Source organism: Ammodytes marinus (genome assembly GCF_949987685.1).
Source record: "Ammodytes marinus genome assembly, chromosome: 12".
In the NCBI taxonomy this organism is placed as follows: domain Eukaryota; kingdom Metazoa; phylum Chordata; class Actinopteri; order Uranoscopiformes; family Ammodytidae; genus Ammodytes; species Ammodytes marinus.
In genome coordinates, this window is record NC_137216.1 from 17,057,626 (window position 1) to 17,078,926 (window position 21,301).

A 21,301-nucleotide genomic window follows, 5' to 3' on the forward strand; every position below is an offset into this window, starting at 1 on the left:
TGCCCCAGAGCACCATTCATAGGGCTCTGGCCCGCCCATATCAGAAAGAACGATTTGATTGGTAGCTCAGGATTTTTTGACATATTAAATGAGCTTCAATGGAGAGTGTCCAGACCCTAACAGGCATAGCAAATATAATTAGCTAGCGCCTAGCGGCAGGTCTGGATTTCCAGGCTAGATTTGTGTGTCTCTTGAAACCATTCTTTCTTCAAAGATTATATGGCAGCCATAGCACAGTGAGGAACAGGGCTGCTAATATTGCTATAAACTCTGATTTAGGCAAAGAAAAGGGAAGAAAACAGGTTTTTATAAACTCAAATGTTGTTTCATGCCAGTTGTTTTTGTCCATTTGCGTGATCCATTGTATCTCTAAGTACAAACGTCATCAGGTGCCTGTTTGCCTGGTTTAAATTAAGTATTTTTTTTCTTTTTGTGGTCTACGGGAGATCCAGCCTGTCAAAGATAATGGCCCTCCTGATAATGAACAAAAAGCTTTCTCTCATATTTGGCCTCCACAATAATAGAGTTAGTAACAATCAGCGTCATACACCATTACACTATTTTACTCTTGTTGTGCTCTAGAATTGTCTTTTTAGTTTAACACTGAAATATGCTGATTGAGAGCATGAATACTTGGTTTTCTCTTTAATTTTATTCCATAAGCCTCGTCAGACAAAGTTATCATTAGCTACAAGACATATATGTTTGTCATAGTCTGGACATGCGTGTATACCCCCACCCCCAGTACTACCAGGTGGCCCACGGTCAAAAGCACAAAGCGATACTTTCTGTGTGTGGCAGTAACTCACCCCACACAGAGCAGTGACTATGTGGAGCTCGAGGAAACTGCTGCTACGTGACGCCACAGGGTGCAGACACTTCGGAGCTGCCTCATACCACTTCTTAAAATACAGCATATCACTAGCCTCTCACACCTGACATCATCTGTTAGGCTCGTCTGGCTTCATGGCAGAACTACACACTTCATCTCACCTCATACATAAGATATTCCACTTGAGATGATCAAAAGCCTGAGCAATACGAAATGAATAAAAGCAGTGAATTATTCCTTTTGTGGTTTTGTGGGGGGTTTTCATATCCATTATATTCAATGTGAATTCAGTTAAAGAATAAAAAGTATTTTAAAAAACTGCCTTTTCTTTGCAATTGTGAAAAACCAAGAATCCTTGTGATTCATAGCCTCACTTCTAATGGCATCTGGTAGAGATGTGGCTCATTGTCATGCATCCCGCAGTGCTATCTGCCTGTGGTCCGCATGCAGTGCTCACTTATGCGAGACACACCAAGCCCCTATCAAAATTAAACCACTGTTGGCAATATTTCAAAAGAATTTATCCAAGTCATGGATGAAACCATACAGTTCTGATATAATGCGTATTAAAAGTACATCTGTGGTTATAGAGGTGATAAAAGAGGGAGAGATGTCGAGCGACAGTTATAATTCACTCTAATGCAGATAAAATATGAAGTGTTGCAAATATGATGACAGTGCTGTTAATTAGCAGCGGGCTATTTCTAACATAACTTATGTACTTTGAAGAATTGCAGAGGGAAACTTTTGCATTGCCAGATGAATCTTTTCATTAAACTGAAAGAGCAGTTATTAATAATAATAATAATAATAATAATAATAATAATAATAATAATAATAATAATAATAATAATAATAATAATAATAATAATAATAATAATAATAATAATAATAATAATAATAATAATAATAATAATAATAATAATAATAATAATGGGAAGAATTCAGTCATAATTATCCATTACACAGGAACGATTTTTTCTATTCTTATGTCTTTAATATATTGAACAACCGATCAAATTGCATTGTAATTATACTGTGTTGGTGGATAAATATAGCTACCTTTAGTCTCATTGCCTCTGATATAGAAACCATCAGTATTGTCATCAGTATGTCAGTCAAACATGTCTTTCAGTCACTGTGAATGTGACATTTCCTTTGTTTATTAAGAAAGCTAATTAAATGCCCTGTCATCTAAATAGCTCAGAGGCTGCTCCTCTGGGCCTCACTCTTATTTAATCAGCCTCTGTGACAAACAGCTCAAAGATATTTACAGCATCAGTCTGGGCAAGTAGTCGTGTGAGGAGTGAGGTTTACAAATTGACGCTATAAGGCTCTCGTGTTGGTTGGCAGTGAGCCATTTGTTGGTAGGAAGTGCCATATGTAAAGGCACGCTGAGGGAAGTTATTGAGTAAGTAAAAACATTTACCCTCAAAGCCTGTGTTATTCATTTTAACCTTTTTTTCATGTTATATTAGAATTTATTTTATGACACTGAACATCCCCAAGCATGGCATTGATCTATTCCGCTTTCCAGTAGCCATTAGCTTTATTTAGAACCAGTATAACCCAATGTTGACTGTCATTTTCTTAAACGGTCACTTGTGCTGTTCTCAAGTACTTGGACAGTGGTGTGTGTATGTGTGTGTGTGTGTGTGTGTGTGTGTGTGTGTGTGTGTGTGTGTTTTCTTTCCTTTCACCTTTGATGCTTGGATGAACTCTGCTATGGATCACAGATGACTGGATTCAAGCTGAATTAAGCAGGGTCATCATGAAATGAACATGAGACACACCAGTTACATGTTTCCCTTTCTACTTTCTTGATCCTGTTGGAATTTGACAGAAAAAAGGTGTTACTTTAATGAAGAGAAAAACAAACGTATTATTTCTCAATGTAATGCCGAGATCAAATTATCTTCCTTTTTCAATTATCAGGAAAACATGTGAACAGGAATCATTTGCATTTGCAGTCTTATGTGGTGTGATTTGGCGGGAGCAGGAATCTCAGTGTCACTTTAAAATAGTTGGTCTATGGAAATGCAGGTATGAGTTACACAGGCTATGTGTATGAGCATGGTTGTGCAGATGCCTGGCAGATAAGACATGTCTGGTCTCCAAACACTAGCCCATGCTTCCATGAGATGCCAGAGTCTGGCTGGCGCCACCATCTCCAGCTGGGCCAAACAAGATGAGCTGGCTCCCTGGTCCACCCTTAGAGGTGTCTCCTGTCTTATTTACGACCCCCCCATAACCCGCCTCTCCTCGACAAATAGCATTACATCATTGACCCCTTTTCAAGCCAACTGCACGACACAGCGCACGACCAACATATTTTACAACCATTTACTGTCAATTGAATTTGCACCTGCCTGATATCCACTTTATACTTCTTATGGAAGCAGTGAATAATGAGAGAATCTCAAAGTATTTGTTGTGGATCTGTATGTGCGTAATCTGGCTCATCCTGACAGGCGCCAGCAGCTGCTGGAGTATGCAGAGCTCTCTGACAGGAGCCCTGATGATGAAACCAGTGTGATTAGATTTATTAGTACAGAAGCATCTGAAGAGGAGTCACAGGAAGCACTCCCATATGGATGTTCTGGGAAGTTGACATGGTGGGGAACAGAGGTCTAACTCTCTCTCTCTCTCTCTCTCTCAAAAAAAGAAAAGCCCACCCCAAGCCCATCTTTTTCAAGTGGGCGGAGGGTCTAAAATAAAATCAGCTGTCACTGTCTGCTTTTTGGACAGAGGTTAACACATAGTACTGGAGCTGGACTCCAACACAGACTGGGATTTGCTTTTGGCTGGGATCGACCCTGCAGGCCGGGGGTGCATTGGCCTTTGTGTGGGATTTCTACCTGCTGAGTTCATATTTTTTTACAATAAACCATTCTACTTACCTGGTAGGTGATGGGCACTCTGACAGCAGTGTTTGTGTCAACAATTTTGTTGAAAGATGTGATTGATTTTGGCTTTTTATATTATTCTTTCTTGCCTTTTTTCATTTTAGATGATTTTATTTTTTATTACATTATGACATTTTTATATCTGCAGAGAAAAACTGCCACTGAATTCTTCATTTTACTCTAAAATTGTACTCATCCTGAGTGCACTACCCTTACATGACTGGAAAAATACAGGATGAAGGAAGCAAAATATATATATTTTGCAAGTCAGACCTCAAGTAAAATAAACTGCCTAAAACACTGAAATAACTCTGGTTTAAAGCTTAAGGACAGATATGATTTATTATGTTCACTAATCTTAAATACGTGGAGTTCTGAGCTGCTGAGCGGTTTATTCCAAGGCCAGTACCTCTAGGTGATATATCGCTCTACTTCTTCATCGCCTGCTAACCCATTAAATGAGGGATACAGAGTAATCACAATTAAAGGCACAAACACGAGGTTATCAATGTAGGCTATGTAGAAAGGAAAACCTTGACCTACAAGCTTTCTTCTTTATTTCACTTAGAAACATGACCCTCATGGTGAAGTTTAAAATTGGCTTGATGTATTTTTGACAGTGCATGGCGCCTAGATTGCTTCACTTTCCTGTTATTTGAGCTGCGCCAACGTGTCATGAGATAGCCAAAGACTGTTGAAAGATTTTTTTGGCTACAAATTTGAGGTCCTACCACAATCATTTCCAGTCTAAGATGCTATGCCCTCAAAACCTCAACTGGAGTTTGCTGCAGTGCAGAATTTGACTTTGATGGATTGAGTTAAACTCATAGTCAAGACTTGAACTAGGTGTAGTGTATTAGTTAAGTAATTGTCTCATTTTAGGAACTCTGTTAATGCTGAGTTATTAATGGTGAGTTAATGTTTGATTAAGCATTAACTATGCTAGTTAAAGGCCTACTTCACCGGTGGGAATATGAAGGTGTATTGAATTCTGAGATCCTATGTAGTATAAATGTGCGAAAAAAATTGAAATCGGTTCATCCTAGCCTGAGAAAAGGCAGAAAGAGTGTTTTTTTTAACCCTATATTTCTCTTTCTCGTGACATCACAGAAAGAGAAATATAGGGTTAAAAAAAACGTACTTTGTAAATATTACTGTGATGACACAGTAAAAGACATCACAGTAATATTTACAAAGTACGTTTTTTTTAACCCTATATTTCTCTTTATGTGATGTCACGAGAAAGAGAAATATAGGGTTAAAAAAAACACTCTTTCTGCCTTTTCTCAGGTTAGGATGAACCGATTTTAATTTTTTTTGCGCATTTATACTACATAGGATCTCAGAATTCAATACACCTTCATATTCAAACCGGTGAAGTAGGCCTTTAACTAATGCTTAGTCAAGCCTTCACTAAGCATACCAGTTAGTTTATGCTTACTTAATGATTATTAAGCATTTACTAAGCAGTTATTAACAGTGAGCTGAGGCTTAGTTAATGCTATTTCAGCATTTACCAAGCATTAACTAACTGTTAATTTATGTACCCTTATAAGTCTTACTATACTAGTGGACCGGTTAGCTACAAAAATGAATAAATAAAGCAGCTTTAAACAGTGCATGCACCAATAGTTGTTACAAACTGTGCTATTGCCATGTAATTTATAGAGCAGCATTAACAAGATGTTTAATCCACAATAAACCTATTTCAAAATCGCTTACCACTTGTAGCTACCTGTAAATTAAAGAAATGATGAAACAAAATCAAGATGTTTAATGAGTTCTCAGTACTTTGAGAAATGATATGCAGTGATAAGATTTGTCCTTTGCTGCCAGCTATAATATTACAGACGTGAAATTGGTCTCACATCACCAGTCTTGCACTTTTTGTTTACATTATTCTTGATATTACAAAGAGTTGAATATTCACATGGATCCAAGAAGTTCTAATTCACCACAGAGCAGAGCTGAGATAAATCATTTCAATATGCTCTCCGTTTTCAGAGAAATGGTTAGACTAATAAAGAATTTGATGCTGCACTTCTTCCAAGCATCGAAACAATCTGAATTTAGTTTTCATCATATCATTTGCACAGCAACAAGAACAGAACAAACGTGTGAATACTTGAACATATGCAAAAATGTTGCATCAGCAACAGGCTGCATATAGACTGTGAATGTTAACCGTTGGAAGGGTTTATTGTCTCATTGACTGCCTCTTTAAGCACACTGCAATTCACTGCAGGTCAACGGTAATGCTCCTTTTGTTCTGGACTGTTGATTAATGCAATTCCAGACATTAAAGTGTAATTAGGTCTTAAATGAAAGGGAAACATGTTGATGACTACTCTTACCAACTCTTTGATGATCATATTAACCCCATTAGGCATTTATATGTTGACAAGTCAAGAAACTTAAAAAGAAAAAAAAAGTTGGTAGCGACTTTAAAACCATCTGTGGCCTTTCTCTGTACAAACATAGAGGAAATCTGACAACCTCAGCAGTGCTATTGTATTTTAGTATTGTGTGATCTTCTTAATATTAAGATGACATCAGCATGATTTTTAACAGTTTATTGGCTATTTGTGTCGTAGCTGCTGGCAGCGCAGGTTTAACCAGGACAGGACTTCCTGAGAAAGATTTGAACCAGAGGAACCGGATTCACTCTGTGGACTCAGAGGTCATCCCACTGAACGTTAGGCCATGTACCAGGCAGCTGTCTCCATGCAAGCCGACAACACCATCCCCAGCGTGGTACTTTAGTGTGTACATGGACATGTATTGTTTAAAGTACAGCATGCAGTTAAAGCACCTGCCAGACCTGCATGCATTAAATAGAACATGTGCGTAATTAGAAAACCTTTCTATGGTCAATTATATTGCTTTGCTTGTTTCCCTGTTGCTGCACAGGGTTGCACAGTAGCTGAGTTGCACTGAGGTGATATTGTCACAATTGTTGTTGGTGTTATCATGCAGTCTTAGTGGGGGTGATGAAAGCTTTGCTGCTTGGGAAGGGGGTCAGCAGTGTTACATAAAGTACATATATAAATAGAGGGGAAACATGAGACTCCCCTCATATGAATGTGAGTTTGTGTATGTACTGTATGTGTCTGTATAGAGAGAGCGAGAGCACATACAACTAGTTGAACAGTGGCCTGTACTGCATACATAACAGACAGAATAGCCCTAATACGCATTCGTTTGATTTCAGGTCATGTAGAAGTGGAGGCAGCTAATGATATTTCCTGCTTCATTAGGTCATGGAGGAGTCGGAGGTCTGTTCTCTGCCCGGTGGACTTGCCAGTGTGAGGAGACAATTTGAGAGCCAGGAAACTGCAACGTCACACAATGTAACCCAGTTCCATTTCCATCACAGAACTGTGCAGGTATGTAAAACACAAAATATACATACATTTAATCAGGCTAAGAGCATGAAAGCGCTGACTGTTGTCAAAGGATGGTAACTTTTTCTGTTTTCACCCTTTAACTTAGCATTCCATTACTGGCTGCATTAGATATGCAAGTAAAATGAATACATTGAGGCTGAATATATATAACAGTGAGGGTCCTTCTTCCCATTTAACTAATAGAAGAACGTGTGGGTTTTAGTTGCAGATGTGACTTGAGACTTCTAACAACTCTCATGAAAACCTCAAGTGCTTTCATAACACGCGTGTTCGGTCCATTCAGTAGATAGAAAATAATCAAAAATGCAATGGAAAATAATAAATGTTCTTGTTTAACTATGGTACAGTGGTACAGCTTGACACATTCTTTATCATCTTGCCTTTATCTGTAATAAGTAATTTACGACTGCGAGGTGAGCAATCTGGTTGAGCATCTTCTCTGCATGGTACTATTTACTTTTTACTATTGACCTTAAAGTAAACTGGAGTAAACTCATATCTGAGGCTACCATATGGATTAATGAGACCGAAAGTGTTATCTCTGCGTACGTGTTTGTTTAGCAATCACACACATTTGTCGCTGTTTTTGACAGCTACTATCATCATCTTCACAGGAAATGTCAAACTCTGAGGTGGCAATGTCCAGTGGCAGCAGGCACGTCATCTCAGGCAGTCAGCAGCTACATTTCAACCAAGAAAATATGGTACTTAACATTTTTGGTGATTTAGTTTCTTTTCAGGAGGGATTGCATTTGCATTGTTGATTAAAAGTTTGATGTGATTTGAGATCACTTAGATTTGTGTAATCATTGTCTTGGTAAGTAGTCTCTGGCAGTATGGCTAAGACTAAAACATTTTATTCAATGGAAACATGTAGCATTCATGGAAAAAATATTGGTTTGAATTACTGAATCCATTCATTCATTCATGCCTTCATTCATTCATTATCAAAATGTGTTTGCCATTTCATCTTGAAAATACTCAGGTGTCATACAGCGACAACCACGTGGAATCCAGTAATGAAAACGATCAAAATGAAACAGGTATGATATTTTTCAGATATTTTCTCTGCCGTATACACTGTCACTGCCTAACTAATGTACGGCCTGCCTTTATACTAATATATTTTTAGAAGAGGACTGTCCCAGGTATACAACAAAAGAACTGAGGGATCGCTTTGAAAGATCAATAGAGGAAGCTGCTGCACAGAAAACAGTGAAGGTAAGCATTTCAGTTTCACTTGTGTATTTAAAAAGAATTAAGATGAAGAAAACTCAATTTAAGGGCATTTAAGAATCTATAAAGTGGAATTTGAGATGGTGAATACAGTATGTGTAGTCTATAAGTCTGCATGATTTTAGTCCTGGTTCATTTGGCGAAACCTGTTGTTACTGGCAGTCACTGTGAACCTCTCGTCTGTAAACCTATTTATTACACAAATATATTTCTATATAGAGAGGTACATTAGTTCAATATTTTGAATTGATACATAAAAAATGCTGCCCATGAATTGTATCAACCACTGGATTTGATTTCATGAGGATCTAAAGGGTTATAAATGATTTGTGGTGGCAAATAGTATAATAACAGAGCAACTTATACAGTAACATTTACCTTTGACTGACAGGGGTTCTGCTATATAAGATTATTTATGTTTTATTATCTAATTGTTTACAGCATATCTGAAAGTTTCACAACAAGGTGAAATGTAATGTATAAATAGCTGTGCCTTGAGGTGTATTTTTGGTTATTTACCCACAAATATAATTTTTGTTCCTTAAAAAGATTGAACGTGACATCAATCGATCTAAGTGGTCCTCAAATGTGACACAAAACAACACAGTGACTACTGAGGTGAATGAATCATTCGCTACTGAGGCCACAGAAGACCTATCGGCTGCAGAGATGGATTATGAAGACTTCCCACCCCCTCCAGCTGAAGATTCTGACTATCTTCCACCCCCGCCTCCGGACTTATTACAAATGCCATCAGACATTGAAACTATGCCAGCGTGCTATTACTCACCTGAGCCTCCAGAACCAGCAAACGCCTCCAGATACAAAGTCAAGAAAGAGGATTACTTCAAGCAGAAGAGTATGAACGAGCTCAAACGTCTTTACAAGCATATTCATCCTGAGGTTCGTAAGAATATTGAGCAGGAGTACTACAATGATTACAGTGAAATTGAGAACAACCAGCAAGAGAGATATGAATACATGTATGAGGATGAAGATTGTAGTCCCGATGACATCGCTGATGAAGAAAATGGGGAATGGGAAGAAATTCTTCCCGGGGAGGTGCAAGCGATGCGTTGGATGTTTGAAAATAAGCCATTGGACACTATTAAAGATGAAATTCCTGAAGAGGAAGATGACACCAACAAAATAGCTCAACAGGAGATCATTGTTGGAAAGGATGTGAGACGCACAGCATGGATGTTTGAGACCAAGAAAATGGATGAGATGGGTTCACACAATATCAACTCGACAGAATATAAAAACAAATTCAACAAATTCGATAAAGGAGATGTCCGTGGTGCAGCATGGTTGTTTGAAACCCAAACAATGGACACTCTAAATAAAATGCATAAGGAGGAGGATTTAACAAAAGAGATTGTGTTCACAGAGGAGGATGGAAATGCAACCATTTACATGATTGACAATAAATACATGGAAAGTCTTGGGCATACCGAGACTATTGATGAGAGCCACCTGTTGAGTCTAAGGTCAGTGTTAGAGGAAATTAATGATGAAGTGAAAACTGTAACAAGCACCTTTGACACTCAGTTTAAATGCATCATTATGGGACAATCAAGCCAAATGCTGGAGATTAAGTCTGTGCGTAAAATTGAAACTGAATTAGAGAACTCCATTGCATCACGATGGCTTTTCGATACCCAACCCCTGGACATGACCAACAGAGAGCCTACATCTTTGAAACTTGTGTGTAGTCTTTCCATGGAGGACAGCAATAAGGGAGACTGGGGAAGGTGGTTGTTTGAGATAAAAACAATAAATTCTCTCGTTGAGTGGGAAAGCTCAACAATGGAGAATAAAGAGGTCACTGGAGCTGATGTCCGCAAACACTGCTTAGTATTTGAAACCCAGCCAATGGATTCTCTAAAGGATGACTCAAATGTGAGAGCTCAGTCACTTGAACAAGTTATCGGGGGCAATGTTAGATCTGCGAGGCACTATTTTGAAAGCAGCCCTCAAGCAGAGAGGAAAACTGGACCCGAAGTCGGAAAACTTCAAAAGGCAAGAGTAAATGAAGAAATTTCAGGGGATGTGAGGCACCAAAAGTGGCGCTTTGAAAGTCAACCTCTAGAGCACATAAGACAGGAAAAGAAAGAAGTTACTCGCACTGTGAATATTGAAGATGACCTCACACAGGAAGATGGCACAAGCTGCAGGGCGGATGTTCGCAAGAACTGCTGGGCATTTGAGACCCAGTCAATGGATACTCTAAAAGACGATTCAAATGATCTGCCCTTGGCAAAAGAGGAAATCATTGCAGGTAACGTGAGGTCAGCCAGACATTTCTTTGAAATGAATCCAACTGAGGAGATGAAAGAGCTTGCAGAGGTGGGCAAATTGAGAAAGTTAGAAGCACTTAATGAGGAAAGGGGTGATGTTAGACATCAGAAATGGCGGTTTGAAAGCCAGCCACTGGAGCAGATTAGAGAGGAAAAAAAGGAAGTCATCAGAACGATCGACATGGAAGAAATTGATAAGGTGGATGTCTCAAACTACAAGCAAATATTTGAGAACACAGAATTTAACTGGAGGGATGAATCTCAAAGGATTTTCATAGAGGGTGTAACATCTGGTTCTGTAAAAACAAATAAAAACCTATTTGAGTCTACTCCACTCTATGCCATGCAAGATAGCTCAGGGCACTTCCATGAGGTGAAAACAGTGCGCCGTGAAGAGGTGGTGAAAGGGGATGTCACATCGTGTAAGTGGATGTTTGAAACACGTCCAATTGACCAGTTTGGGGAAAGTATTGATAAATACCAAATTATCAAGGGGATATCAAAACAAGAAATAGAGTCTGGTGATGTTAAAACTGCAAAGTGGTTGTTCGAAACACAGCCTCTTGATGGTATTAAGTACTTCAGCAATGTTGAAGATGAAGAGGTTGTGGAAACAAATACAAATCTTGAGGTCATGAAGGGTGATGTTAAAACCTGCAAGTGGCTATTTGAGACAAAACCAATGGACATCCTTTATGACAGAGTGGAGGTGAAGAGTGAAAATGAATCTGAAGAAATGCAAAAGGGTGATGTCAAAACCTGCACATGGCTTTTTGAGACACAAGCACTTGATACTATCCACGATGAGACAGAGACCATCCTGAAAACATGCACTGTGAATCAAGAGGACATTAGAGGAAAAGATGTAAGAACGGCTTGTTTTTTCTATGAGACAGAGAAAATGGAGAACATCACTGGGGGCGAAATGGGCTCTTTTAAGTGTGTCACTGAGATAGACATTGCATCTGGAGATGTGTCAAGGAAGAAGCACATTTTTGAAAACCAAACATCAGATATCATGACTTCTACAACTGAAGAAGTAATGGAAAAGCTCAAGAGAGATCAGAGTGAAGACATACAAAGAGGAAACGTGGTGAACTGCAAATGGCTCTTTGAAAACCAATCCATAGATACAATACATGATAGCCAAGAGGAATCTTTGAGCAGCCGCACAGTGGATGATGTACAAGGAGGAGATGTAGATAAGGGCCGTTTCATTTTTGAGACCACCTGCTTAGATAAAATTCGGGAGGATACAGAGATAATGAAAATGCAAAAAATTATCCGCGATGAAGATGAGAAGGGCGATGTGAGCAATTACACCATGATGTTTGAAAATCAGCCTCTTTATGCCATTCAAGACAAAGAGGGCCTCTACCACGAGGTCACCACTGTCACAAGTGAAGAGGTTGCACGAGGAGATGTCATTGGAACCCGCTGGTTGTTTGAAACCAAGCCGCTTGATGCTATCAAGGATACAGAGGAGGTTTATATAATTAAATCTGTCACACAACAGGATGTGCAAAAAGGAGATGTTACCTCTGCCAAGTGGAAATTCGAGACACAACCCCTTGACAGGATTGCTGAAGAAAAGAAAGCTCTGATAAAAACTGTGCATGATATTCAAGGAGGCAATGTTAGGATGAACAAAGATCGGTTTGAGTCTGACATTTCAGAGGAATCTATTCGAACTGTTAATGTGAGTGAAATACAAAAAGGTGACGTCAGGAGTGCGAAATGGAGATTTGAAACCCAGTCCATTGACAAAATAAGAAGCATGAGCTCTGAAGATCTGATTGAAACAGTTAAACAGGAGGAGGTTGTAAAGGGAGATGTCAAACAATCAGTCTGGCTCTTTGAGAAAAATCCTCTTGACCACATTAAAGAGGTAGATGAGGATGATGATCGTCCAATCACCACTCCAGAGGAGATTTCTAAAGCGGACGTAAGGACAACAAGATGGCTCTTTGAAACAACGCCATTCAACAACTTTAATGAGACAAAAATGGAGAAGACTGAAATCCTGGGAAAGAGTGTCAAGGGAACTCTTGAGGAACTTTATAGTCAGAAAATGGTAAAGTCAAAGGGAATTCTCATTGAAACGGATGAAATTGGTGACGTTAGGATGGCAAAATACCAGCTAATGAATAAACAGGCTCCGGAGATTCAACGAGAGGATGTCATCAGAGGAGATCTGCAGACTATTATGATGAACCTACTGAACAGAACGGAAACAAATGAGCAGCAGATAGTAATAGATTCAGAAGAAAAGGGTCATATCAGTTCAACAGTGCATCAACTATTCAACCAAGAGAGAGACAGCAATATTGAGAAGGAGGAGATATTACGAGGGGACATTCGGGAAGCCATAAACAACCTTTTTGATGAGGGTGGGTCAGCAAAACATGGAATACTCATCCAGGAGGACGAGAAAGGAGATGTGCAGATGACATTATATTCCCTTCTCAATAAACAAGAGGGTATTAATATTGAAAAAGAGGACATCATAAGAGGGGATATAAGTAGCACTCTTCAAAAACTGTCGAGTTTAGACAATTCAGATCAGGCAGTGAAGATAAAAGTTGACCAATCAGAAAAAGGACATGTGAACTTCTTCTCAACTTGCATTGAATCTGGGGCTCTCGACTATCTCAAACAGCTCCATGTAGAACCTGATGACACCCCGTCTGGCACAGAAGAAAAAGAGAAAATCATTGGCGGCGACATCAAGGGCACAAAACAGATCCTAAGTCGCAATCAAATGCAAATTGAGCGTACAGTGGAGGATGTTATACCCGGTGATGTTCACAATACGGTGAAAGTTTTCATGTCAGAGCCAACATTCTCTCAGGAGAGAATCCAGACAGAGGAGATTGTCAAAGGTAATTTGAGAGCTACTTTAAATTCATTGTCTGAATCAACAAATCAGACAGTGGTTGTAGAGAAAGAAGAGGTGGTTAAAGGCAATATACCAAAAGCTCTGCGGTGCCTTGAGAGGGCTCAGCGGCAGTACAAGGAGGTGGAGAAGCCAGATATTGTACGAGGAAATATCAGAGGGACTCTAAGATCTCTTGAGAAATCAACAAAAAGCATAGTTGAAGCTTCCATTGAGGACTTAGTTCCTGGGGATGTGAAGGCCACCCTGAAATCTCTGGAGCTAGCAAAGCAAGCGATCAAGGAAGTTGAAAAGGAGGAAGTTGTGAGGGGGGATATTCGCATAGCAATGCAAAGTTTACAAGATGCCTCCTGTGAGAGGAGAATTTGTCAACAGGAATCAGATGTTCAGGGAGATGTCAAAGGAACGATTCAGCTCTTAATGGAGCATCCACCTTCGCCGAGTATGCAAAGGAACCTAAGCCTTGAGGGTGAATTTAAAGGTGATGTCAAGATGTCAATCAAGTCTTTATATGAAACACAGGATCAAACCCAGCTGGAGAAAGAAGAAGTGATAAAGGGTGATGTTAAAGGCACCATTAAATCTTTGTTGGAAACAGCCCAACGTGAAACTCCCAAAGTCCGACTTGGAGCATACAGAAGAGTTAGAGTTAAGCAGAGCCCTCCAGTTAAAAACCTAGATGCTGATGCAAAGAGGAACATACAGAAGATAAAGACCGCTAAATTAGTTGAAACATCAACAGAAAATCACTCTATTTCTAATGAAACTGAAATAGTTAGAACAACGGCTAGGTCCGTGGAGCAGTCTTCACAGCAATCAAAAACTGTGGTGGAACATAAAACAATTACCCAAAACCACGGTATCAAAACACTAAAGACAGAGTTTCGTAATCTTAAATCTAATCCTAAAGGAATGATAAAAGTAGATAAAATCAAAGTAAAAACTAATGTTTTCATCCAAAAACCACAAACACCAGAGCCGGATCTGCCTCTCCCTCCTCCACCATTGCTAGACAGTGACCTTCCTCCTCCTCCTCCCTCAGTTGATTCTGACATTGATCACCTTCCTCCTCCACCACCACCTCTCACCAGTGAGCAGGACTTCCTCCCACCTCCTCCATCTCAACAAGAACTGGAGAGGATGCCTGCACAGACAATTATTCCTTCAACAGCCAAAGCAAAAAAGATAAAAAAGGTGAAAGCTCCTGCTTTATGCCCGGTCCCGAAGCTGGAGCCTAAAATGGAATTCAGTAAAACACAACAGGTGGAGATTACATCAGAGAAAGTGGTCAAAATGAGCCAAAACCAATCGAAAACAACAACACATACATCAAGAACTGTTTTCAGTGAAATCCCCCCACTGCCTGCATCACCACAGCCATTGACGAAAGTTTACATCTCTCCTGTCAGATTCACCCCTCCCCCGTCTCCTACACCTTTCATGAGAGCACAAATGAGTAAATTTAACACTCCATTAATGAAAGCAGAAGGAAATTTCCGGAAGCTGAAGGAGGAAAGCACTCCCCCAACCACTCCAACACCCACTTACACACATGAATCAGTTACTGCTGCTCTTGAAATGCTTTCCAACAAAGATACAGAACAGTCAATTAACAACACAGCAGACAACGAACAGGAGAGTGCTGAAAAGAAATCACTTATTGTTCATTCCGACTCCCGATCCTTTGATTTATCCAAAAATGCTGTGGTCTCAAATACCAACCAGAGCAATGTCAGAGTTAATCATGAAAAAATGTTCACAGATTCAAACATTATATCATCTGCTAAAAAGGAAATTGTCTCTAATGAGACATCCAAGGTTGTCTCCGTTCAAAAGACCTCATCTGTCTCAGCTGTAAGACAGCAGATGCATACGACTACACAGAAAACAGTGTCTGTTTCCTCCATGCAATCTGCTCAGTCCGTCATGGTTGACAAATTCCAGACCTCAATCACTGATGTTGAAAAAACTGAAAATTTGACGGCTGAAGGAAAGAAAGATCCAAAAAATCGGAAAACAAAGGGCTCGAAAAAATCTTTAGAGAAAAAGGAGGCAGATGAAATGTGTTCTGTAAAAATCCCTGTTGAAATGTTAAAGCCTGAACCTGCTGTCACCCCTGAGGAGAATGTTAAATCAAGCAAAGTACAATCTGAGAACAATAAGGCAAAAGACGACAGTACACCAGAATCAGCCAATAACCTTTGCAACCAGTCCCTGAAAAAAGAAAATGTCACTACAGACAAAAATGTAATCAAGGCCAAATCACCACAGCGCGATAATAAGAAGAAAACTGATCATTCTTCTACCCAGAGCAAAGAGAATGTTTCTGTACAGCCAATGCAAACAGAAATGCCAGGTGTCAATTCAAATGGGGAATCAGGCAAACAAAACCAAAAGGTTAAGAATAAGAAGAAGCAGGAAAAGCAAGTAGAGACAAAAATGTCCAATGTGAGTGTTGATACAAAACTGAAGGAGGTGACTGAGGTGAAAGTGATCAGTGAACCTAAAGAAGCAAAGACAGAGATAAAGCAAGTGATTTCCTCTATGCCTGCTGTTACTGTAAGCATAACTGACAGCCAACCACAAACTCCAACCCCAGCAAAGAGGAAGAAGAAAAACAAAAAATCCAAAACTAAAAATGTTTCCACAGAATCCAAGATAGGCATTACAGAAACCAAGACAGAATCATCTGAAATATCTCACCAAACTCAGGAAACAATTTCAGTCGCCCAAATTCACAAAAGTATTAAAGAAGAGCACATTCAAGTTAAGAAAGAAGTCATTACCACAGAGAGCAAAGACGATCAAAATTCCCACCAACAAAAAGCAGTTCAAAAGCAAAAAAAGAAAGGAGTGACAGGTATCCAGCAGAGTGCAGAGGAACCACCAGAAGAAAGTAGGGTTGTCCCAATTACAGTGACAGGCCAGTCAGAACAAAATGAAATTATTTCAAATGTGAAGACACTAGCAGAGTCTAAACAAATGTGTGTAGAAGATAATGAGACAGTGGAGAAGCATGAATGTGAGTCAGTTTCTGAGAAATCTGGAGGGGTAACGCAAACAATATCCAAGATAAGTATTGGTTCTGCCAAAATTGAGAAACAAACCAGGAAAAAGACATCCCACGAAAGAAGGAAGGAAGAAGTGAGCCAGTGCAAGTCTGTTGACCTTCGACCTCCCTCGCCATCATTGAGGATGCGTTCTCCCTCCCCAACATTTATTACCATCGAATCCACGCGAAGAACTGATTCCCCCCAGAGAGTTACTCCATCACCTACCCTGTTGCACAGGCCACCAACGCCTCCCACACCGCCACTCCGAAGGTGTGACACTCCAAACTCACGTCTCACTAGAATCACACCTTCACCAACTTTTGACAAAGCTGAAAATTTGGCTCGACTCAAAGACACAACGGCAAAGCTCTCTCGTGGGGTCACCCCACCACCACAATTTCCTCAACAAATCTCAGAGAAAAAATCAGAGATTGTTGAATCACCTGCATCATTCCATCGGCAAATCAAAATAGAGTCGCAATTTGTGGAGGCTTCAGGGACATGGATTGCAACAGAAAAGCCCAAAAATAGTTTATCTGGAGACGCTCAGCAGGCTGATATAAATACTGCACATGTGGAACAAGATCAAGCTGTTATGTATGAGGGTTTGAAAGCAAATGAAACACAAAGTAAGTCTGACTCCTGCATGCCATTGTGTCAAAATGATCTTCTGGAAGATGCAGATATTTCAGAGGCATCATCTGCATCTGTCAAAGAAAAGAGAGACTTTTTTGAAGAAGCTCGGAAGGCTGAAATGAATAAGACATATATGCGAAAGGAGCAGATTGCTATTCCAGAACGACTGGGCCCAGACATGGAGGAGTGCGAGGCAGAAAATAAAAACGAAGAAAAGGAGGAGCTTCCCAGGGCAGACTTGTCTGGTCTTGTAAACAAATTTGAGTCACCCGAAGAAAAATTATATGTCAAAAAGGAGATTACTGACACTGAAGGCCCCGATTGCAAAGAGATATCGAACATCCTGGGACAGGAAATGCCATCTTTTGACATACATGCTATAAAAAATGTTTTTGAACTGGGTGAGCAAAGTTTCTTACTCGGGGAAGAGAAGAGGGATCAGGAGGAGCCTGTCTCAAGCCTGAGTGAAACAACATCAGACACTTCAAAGAGGGAAAGTCCTCAAGAGACAAAGAGAGGCTCACGGCAAAGCACACCCCTCCCTCTGCAGAAAAATGAGAAAGAAACTCTGCCAGCAGAACCACTCTCTGTAAGCAAATCTATCACAGAACATTTCTCAAATGTTGATGAGTTCGGTAACAAGGTCACCGGAACAAGGACAGCTGTCACTGAGCACTCTGAGAGTGTGTCAATCCAACAGGCTCCTTTCTCCTATGCTGATGCCGTTAGAACTAAAGCTGCTGCTGCTGCGAGACAAACAGAAAACTATGATGACGATGCCACTGAGAAGTTGCTGAAGAATTTCCACGAAACATGGACAGAGAGCGAGACAGTTTTCAAGAGTCTTGGCTACACTGTTTCGGAGGAGTCAACGTCGCAAGTGGTGTCACAACAGACAAAGATTGTCTCGTCTGGTAAAGACCTATAGAGCATGAAACAACAGAAACTAATGGCATGGGCAATGGATGGATGGGTTTCCTTTGAATATCTGTGCTGTGTTAAATACTGCATTGTGTGAATTGTGGAGGTTTAGGGGTTTTAGCATGATATCATTTACTAATTTGCCCATATAGGCTGATGGGATTGTCATTCATTTTGTGGGGGTTTGGACATCAACCAACCAAGTAGTCGAGATATTTTAGTCTAGACCAAAGTCTGGACCCACTGATCAACTGACATCAGCATCGAAAGATCCACCCTGCTAGCATGGCTTAGGTTTTTAGCTTACTCTATTTCTGAACACAGTGTTTACAGCATAGCTTTGCATACTTGAATTTGAAAAGTTCATTGTTGACATTGGGAACAATTTGACAAAACAAATCTCAAATATTTATTACTTATAACTAGCTTTTTTAAGCTTCCAACCAGGGGTGGGGGTGGTGCGGGACAGCCTTGAATCAAATTAGTTAGTTTTTTTGTGCAATGCTTGTAATAAGGCTTATGTCATTCTTAACATACTTGGTTTATTTCATCCTAATAAGCACTGCAGGCCTAATACATTTTCAAAAGGCTGTACATCAGCGGACCAGAATGAAGCCAGCACATAATGGGCCAGTTTCACAGACATGGATTAAACCTAGTCCTGGACTAAATATAATTTTGAATGGGGATTGTCCATTGAAAGTACAATTTAGTCCAGAACTAGGCTTAATCCATGTCTGCGAAACCGGCCCAATATACCTTATCTTTTCTTTTCTTTCCTTTTTTTCTTTTTTTTTACGATATTTTTCATGCTTTATTGATAGAGACAGAGGTGAAATGGGGCAGAGAGGGGAGTGATATGCAGGGAACGACCGCGGGCGGGAATCGAACCCGGGTCTGCTGCTGGTCCCGGCCCGGGGGTGTGGGGGGGGGGGGGGGGGTGACACCCTACCAACTGAGCTAAGGGCGCCCCCCTAATGTACCTTTTCAACACAAATATTATAATATATGCTTCCTGAGGGCAGTTACGCAAATTAAAGCTTATTTGTATTGTTCACAAACACTTCCAAAGAGCAGTTGAGAGATGCGTGGATATCTGTGCACGGAAGTGTGTAGGTAGGTAGATGAGTGAAAAATTAAATCCAGAGGAAAAATCCCCTCAACCATTCGTACATTTGTTATTGGAACGAATAAGCATGCCGCATCCTTTTTATGAATACAATCATAAGCTATTGCAAGTTTAAATGTAATAATAAATGTAAAGAAATGCCGTGCTTTTTGCATTGTGAGGCATCCCAAAGGAAATACTCTTCACATGGAGGAAAACATCTGATAATTTACATTTTATCTCCTTAAACAGGTTCATGTTCCGAAGTCGGAGCTCTGTACGTTATGTCGGAGGAGGGCTTATCCGATGGATGCTCTGATAGTGGACAAAAAAAAGTACCATAAATCCTGTTTCTGCTGTGAGCACTGCAGGAATAAATTAAGGTAAACATGACATTCATTCAAAACAATGGTCACCATGGGCACCACTGTACATTTCATTATTAATAAGTAAATATCTTGGAATTTCAATTACATAAAGAAGGAACTATTTTATGGTTTTGATGTGCTGAATTTTTTTTTTCTCATAGCCTGGGAAACTACGTCTCTTTCCATGGACATTTCTACTGTTTACACCATTACAAACAACTCCTCAAGTCAAAAGGGAATTACAATTATGGACTTGGGCAGAAACCTCCTACAGGAAGTGGTGGACCCATCCCCCCAGACGAGACACTTGAATGGAGATATTCCATGAGCAGCTTAAGTTCAGTAGAAAAAAACCACAGTGGTGAAAACGAAATTATAAAAACGTGTAATGAAGGCAAACCACACTGCAGCAGAATTTCTGTCATATGGCCCCCACAGACCGATCCCCCAAAGAAAGCCTTTAAAATAGAAGAAGACATTCAGCTAACCAAACCACAGTGGCCCCCTCCAGATAACTCCCCCAAGTCCCCCATACACCAACACAGAAAGGCTATTCCCAGAAGTGTCCTTTGAAATAAAGTGACCCAACTACAAAGATTAGTTAAGTACATCAAAAGAGAAGCATGAAGGAACAAGTGGTAAAATAAGATACTAGCAAAGAAGAAGGAAGTGTTTGGCTGAAGGTCATGCGGTTAAGTGATTTAAAGGGGAACATGAAAAGTAAGAAAGGAAAGGAAAGTGTATACTGTGTACAGGTTGAAGGAGTCAGTTGGAACTGTAAAAGGAAGTGGAGAAATAGATGTGGACAAAGTATGGAAAGTAGATGTAAATTGTGTGCATTTTGTCATTTATTCAATACAATTTTTATTTTTATTGATTTTCAGAAGGTCACACCTATTTTATATTTTGATATTTGATGCTCCAGGATCAAATCAAATGTGACTCTAAAACTTTAACTGCTAAAACAACTGCCATAATCACATTGTGGTTAGAAGCAGCATAATGACAAATCATGTTTATGGTATTAATCAGTTTTTCAGGGTTGGCTTCTTGACATTTAAATTTTTTTTTTATCCTTTTCATTTTATTCTGAATTGAATTGGTTGTACAATCCACTCCTTTTTTTGCTACTGTACAGTATGCTGGTTCATGGAAATAGTTTCAGTCTGTTTTATTATTTTGTCAGGGCTTTTTTCTTTCAACATATCAACATTTTTTGCATTTACCTTTTTTTAGCACCTGGTGTGCCTACTACTAAAAGCATCTTGGAATAATTTTATTTATAATATTGAAAGTATATAATATAAACTAGTGATTTGGTGATAACCATGTTTGTTTTGGACATTTGTATCCTATTTTGAAACACACATATTTTTGATTGAAAAATATGATTGTTTAGATTAGACAGTTATACCTCGCTTTGTACAATAAAATTCCTGATTCTGTCATTCTGTCAGGCTAGTTCACTTACTTTATTGCTGATCTATGGGCAATAAATATTGAATTTAACTGTTGCATTTGTCTCATTGAAAGTGTATGTAACCTTAAATGAAATTGATGAACGCAAATTTCATCAATTTCAAACTCACAGAAGAAGTACTGTCACAGAGCTTGTCAGGTTGAAGCAGCCTACAGGAG

General features: G+C 39.6%; 1 protein-coding gene across 1 annotated transcript; it reads left to right on the forward strand.

The window, feature by feature from the left end:
• Positions 1-3,638: 3,638 nt before the first annotated feature.
• Positions 3,639-21,097, forward strand: xirp2b (xin actin binding repeat containing 2b). The gene is made up of 9 exons (XM_080038067.1): positions 3,639-3,735; positions 6,333-6,492; positions 6,996-7,124; positions 7,760-7,849; positions 8,131-8,188; positions 8,278-8,366; positions 8,931-18,180; positions 19,548-19,678; positions 19,825-21,097. Exons 2-8 carry the CDS (start codon positions 6,442-6,444, stop codon positions 19,637-19,639), a joined length of 9,759 nt encoding a protein of 3,252 aa, XP_079894193.1. The 5' UTR covers positions 3,639-3,735; positions 6,333-6,441; the 3' UTR covers positions 19,640-19,678; positions 19,825-21,097.
• Positions 21,098-21,301: the final 204 nt, after the last annotated feature.

Bases quoted from the DNA above. Each gene is read 5' to 3' on its own strand.
- xirp2b (XM_080038067.1), top strand. From the start codon at position 6,442: ATGTACCAGGCAGCTGTCTCCATGCAAGCCGACAACACCATCCCCAGC. The intron at 7,850-8,130 runs GTACTTAACATT...GAAAATACTCAG, and splicing joins ATTTCAACCAAGAAAATATG to GTGTCATACAGCGACAACCA. The intron at 8,367-8,930 runs GTAAGCATTTCA...TTCCTTAAAAAG, and splicing joins CTGCACAGAAAACAGTGAAG to ATTGAACGTGACATCAATCG.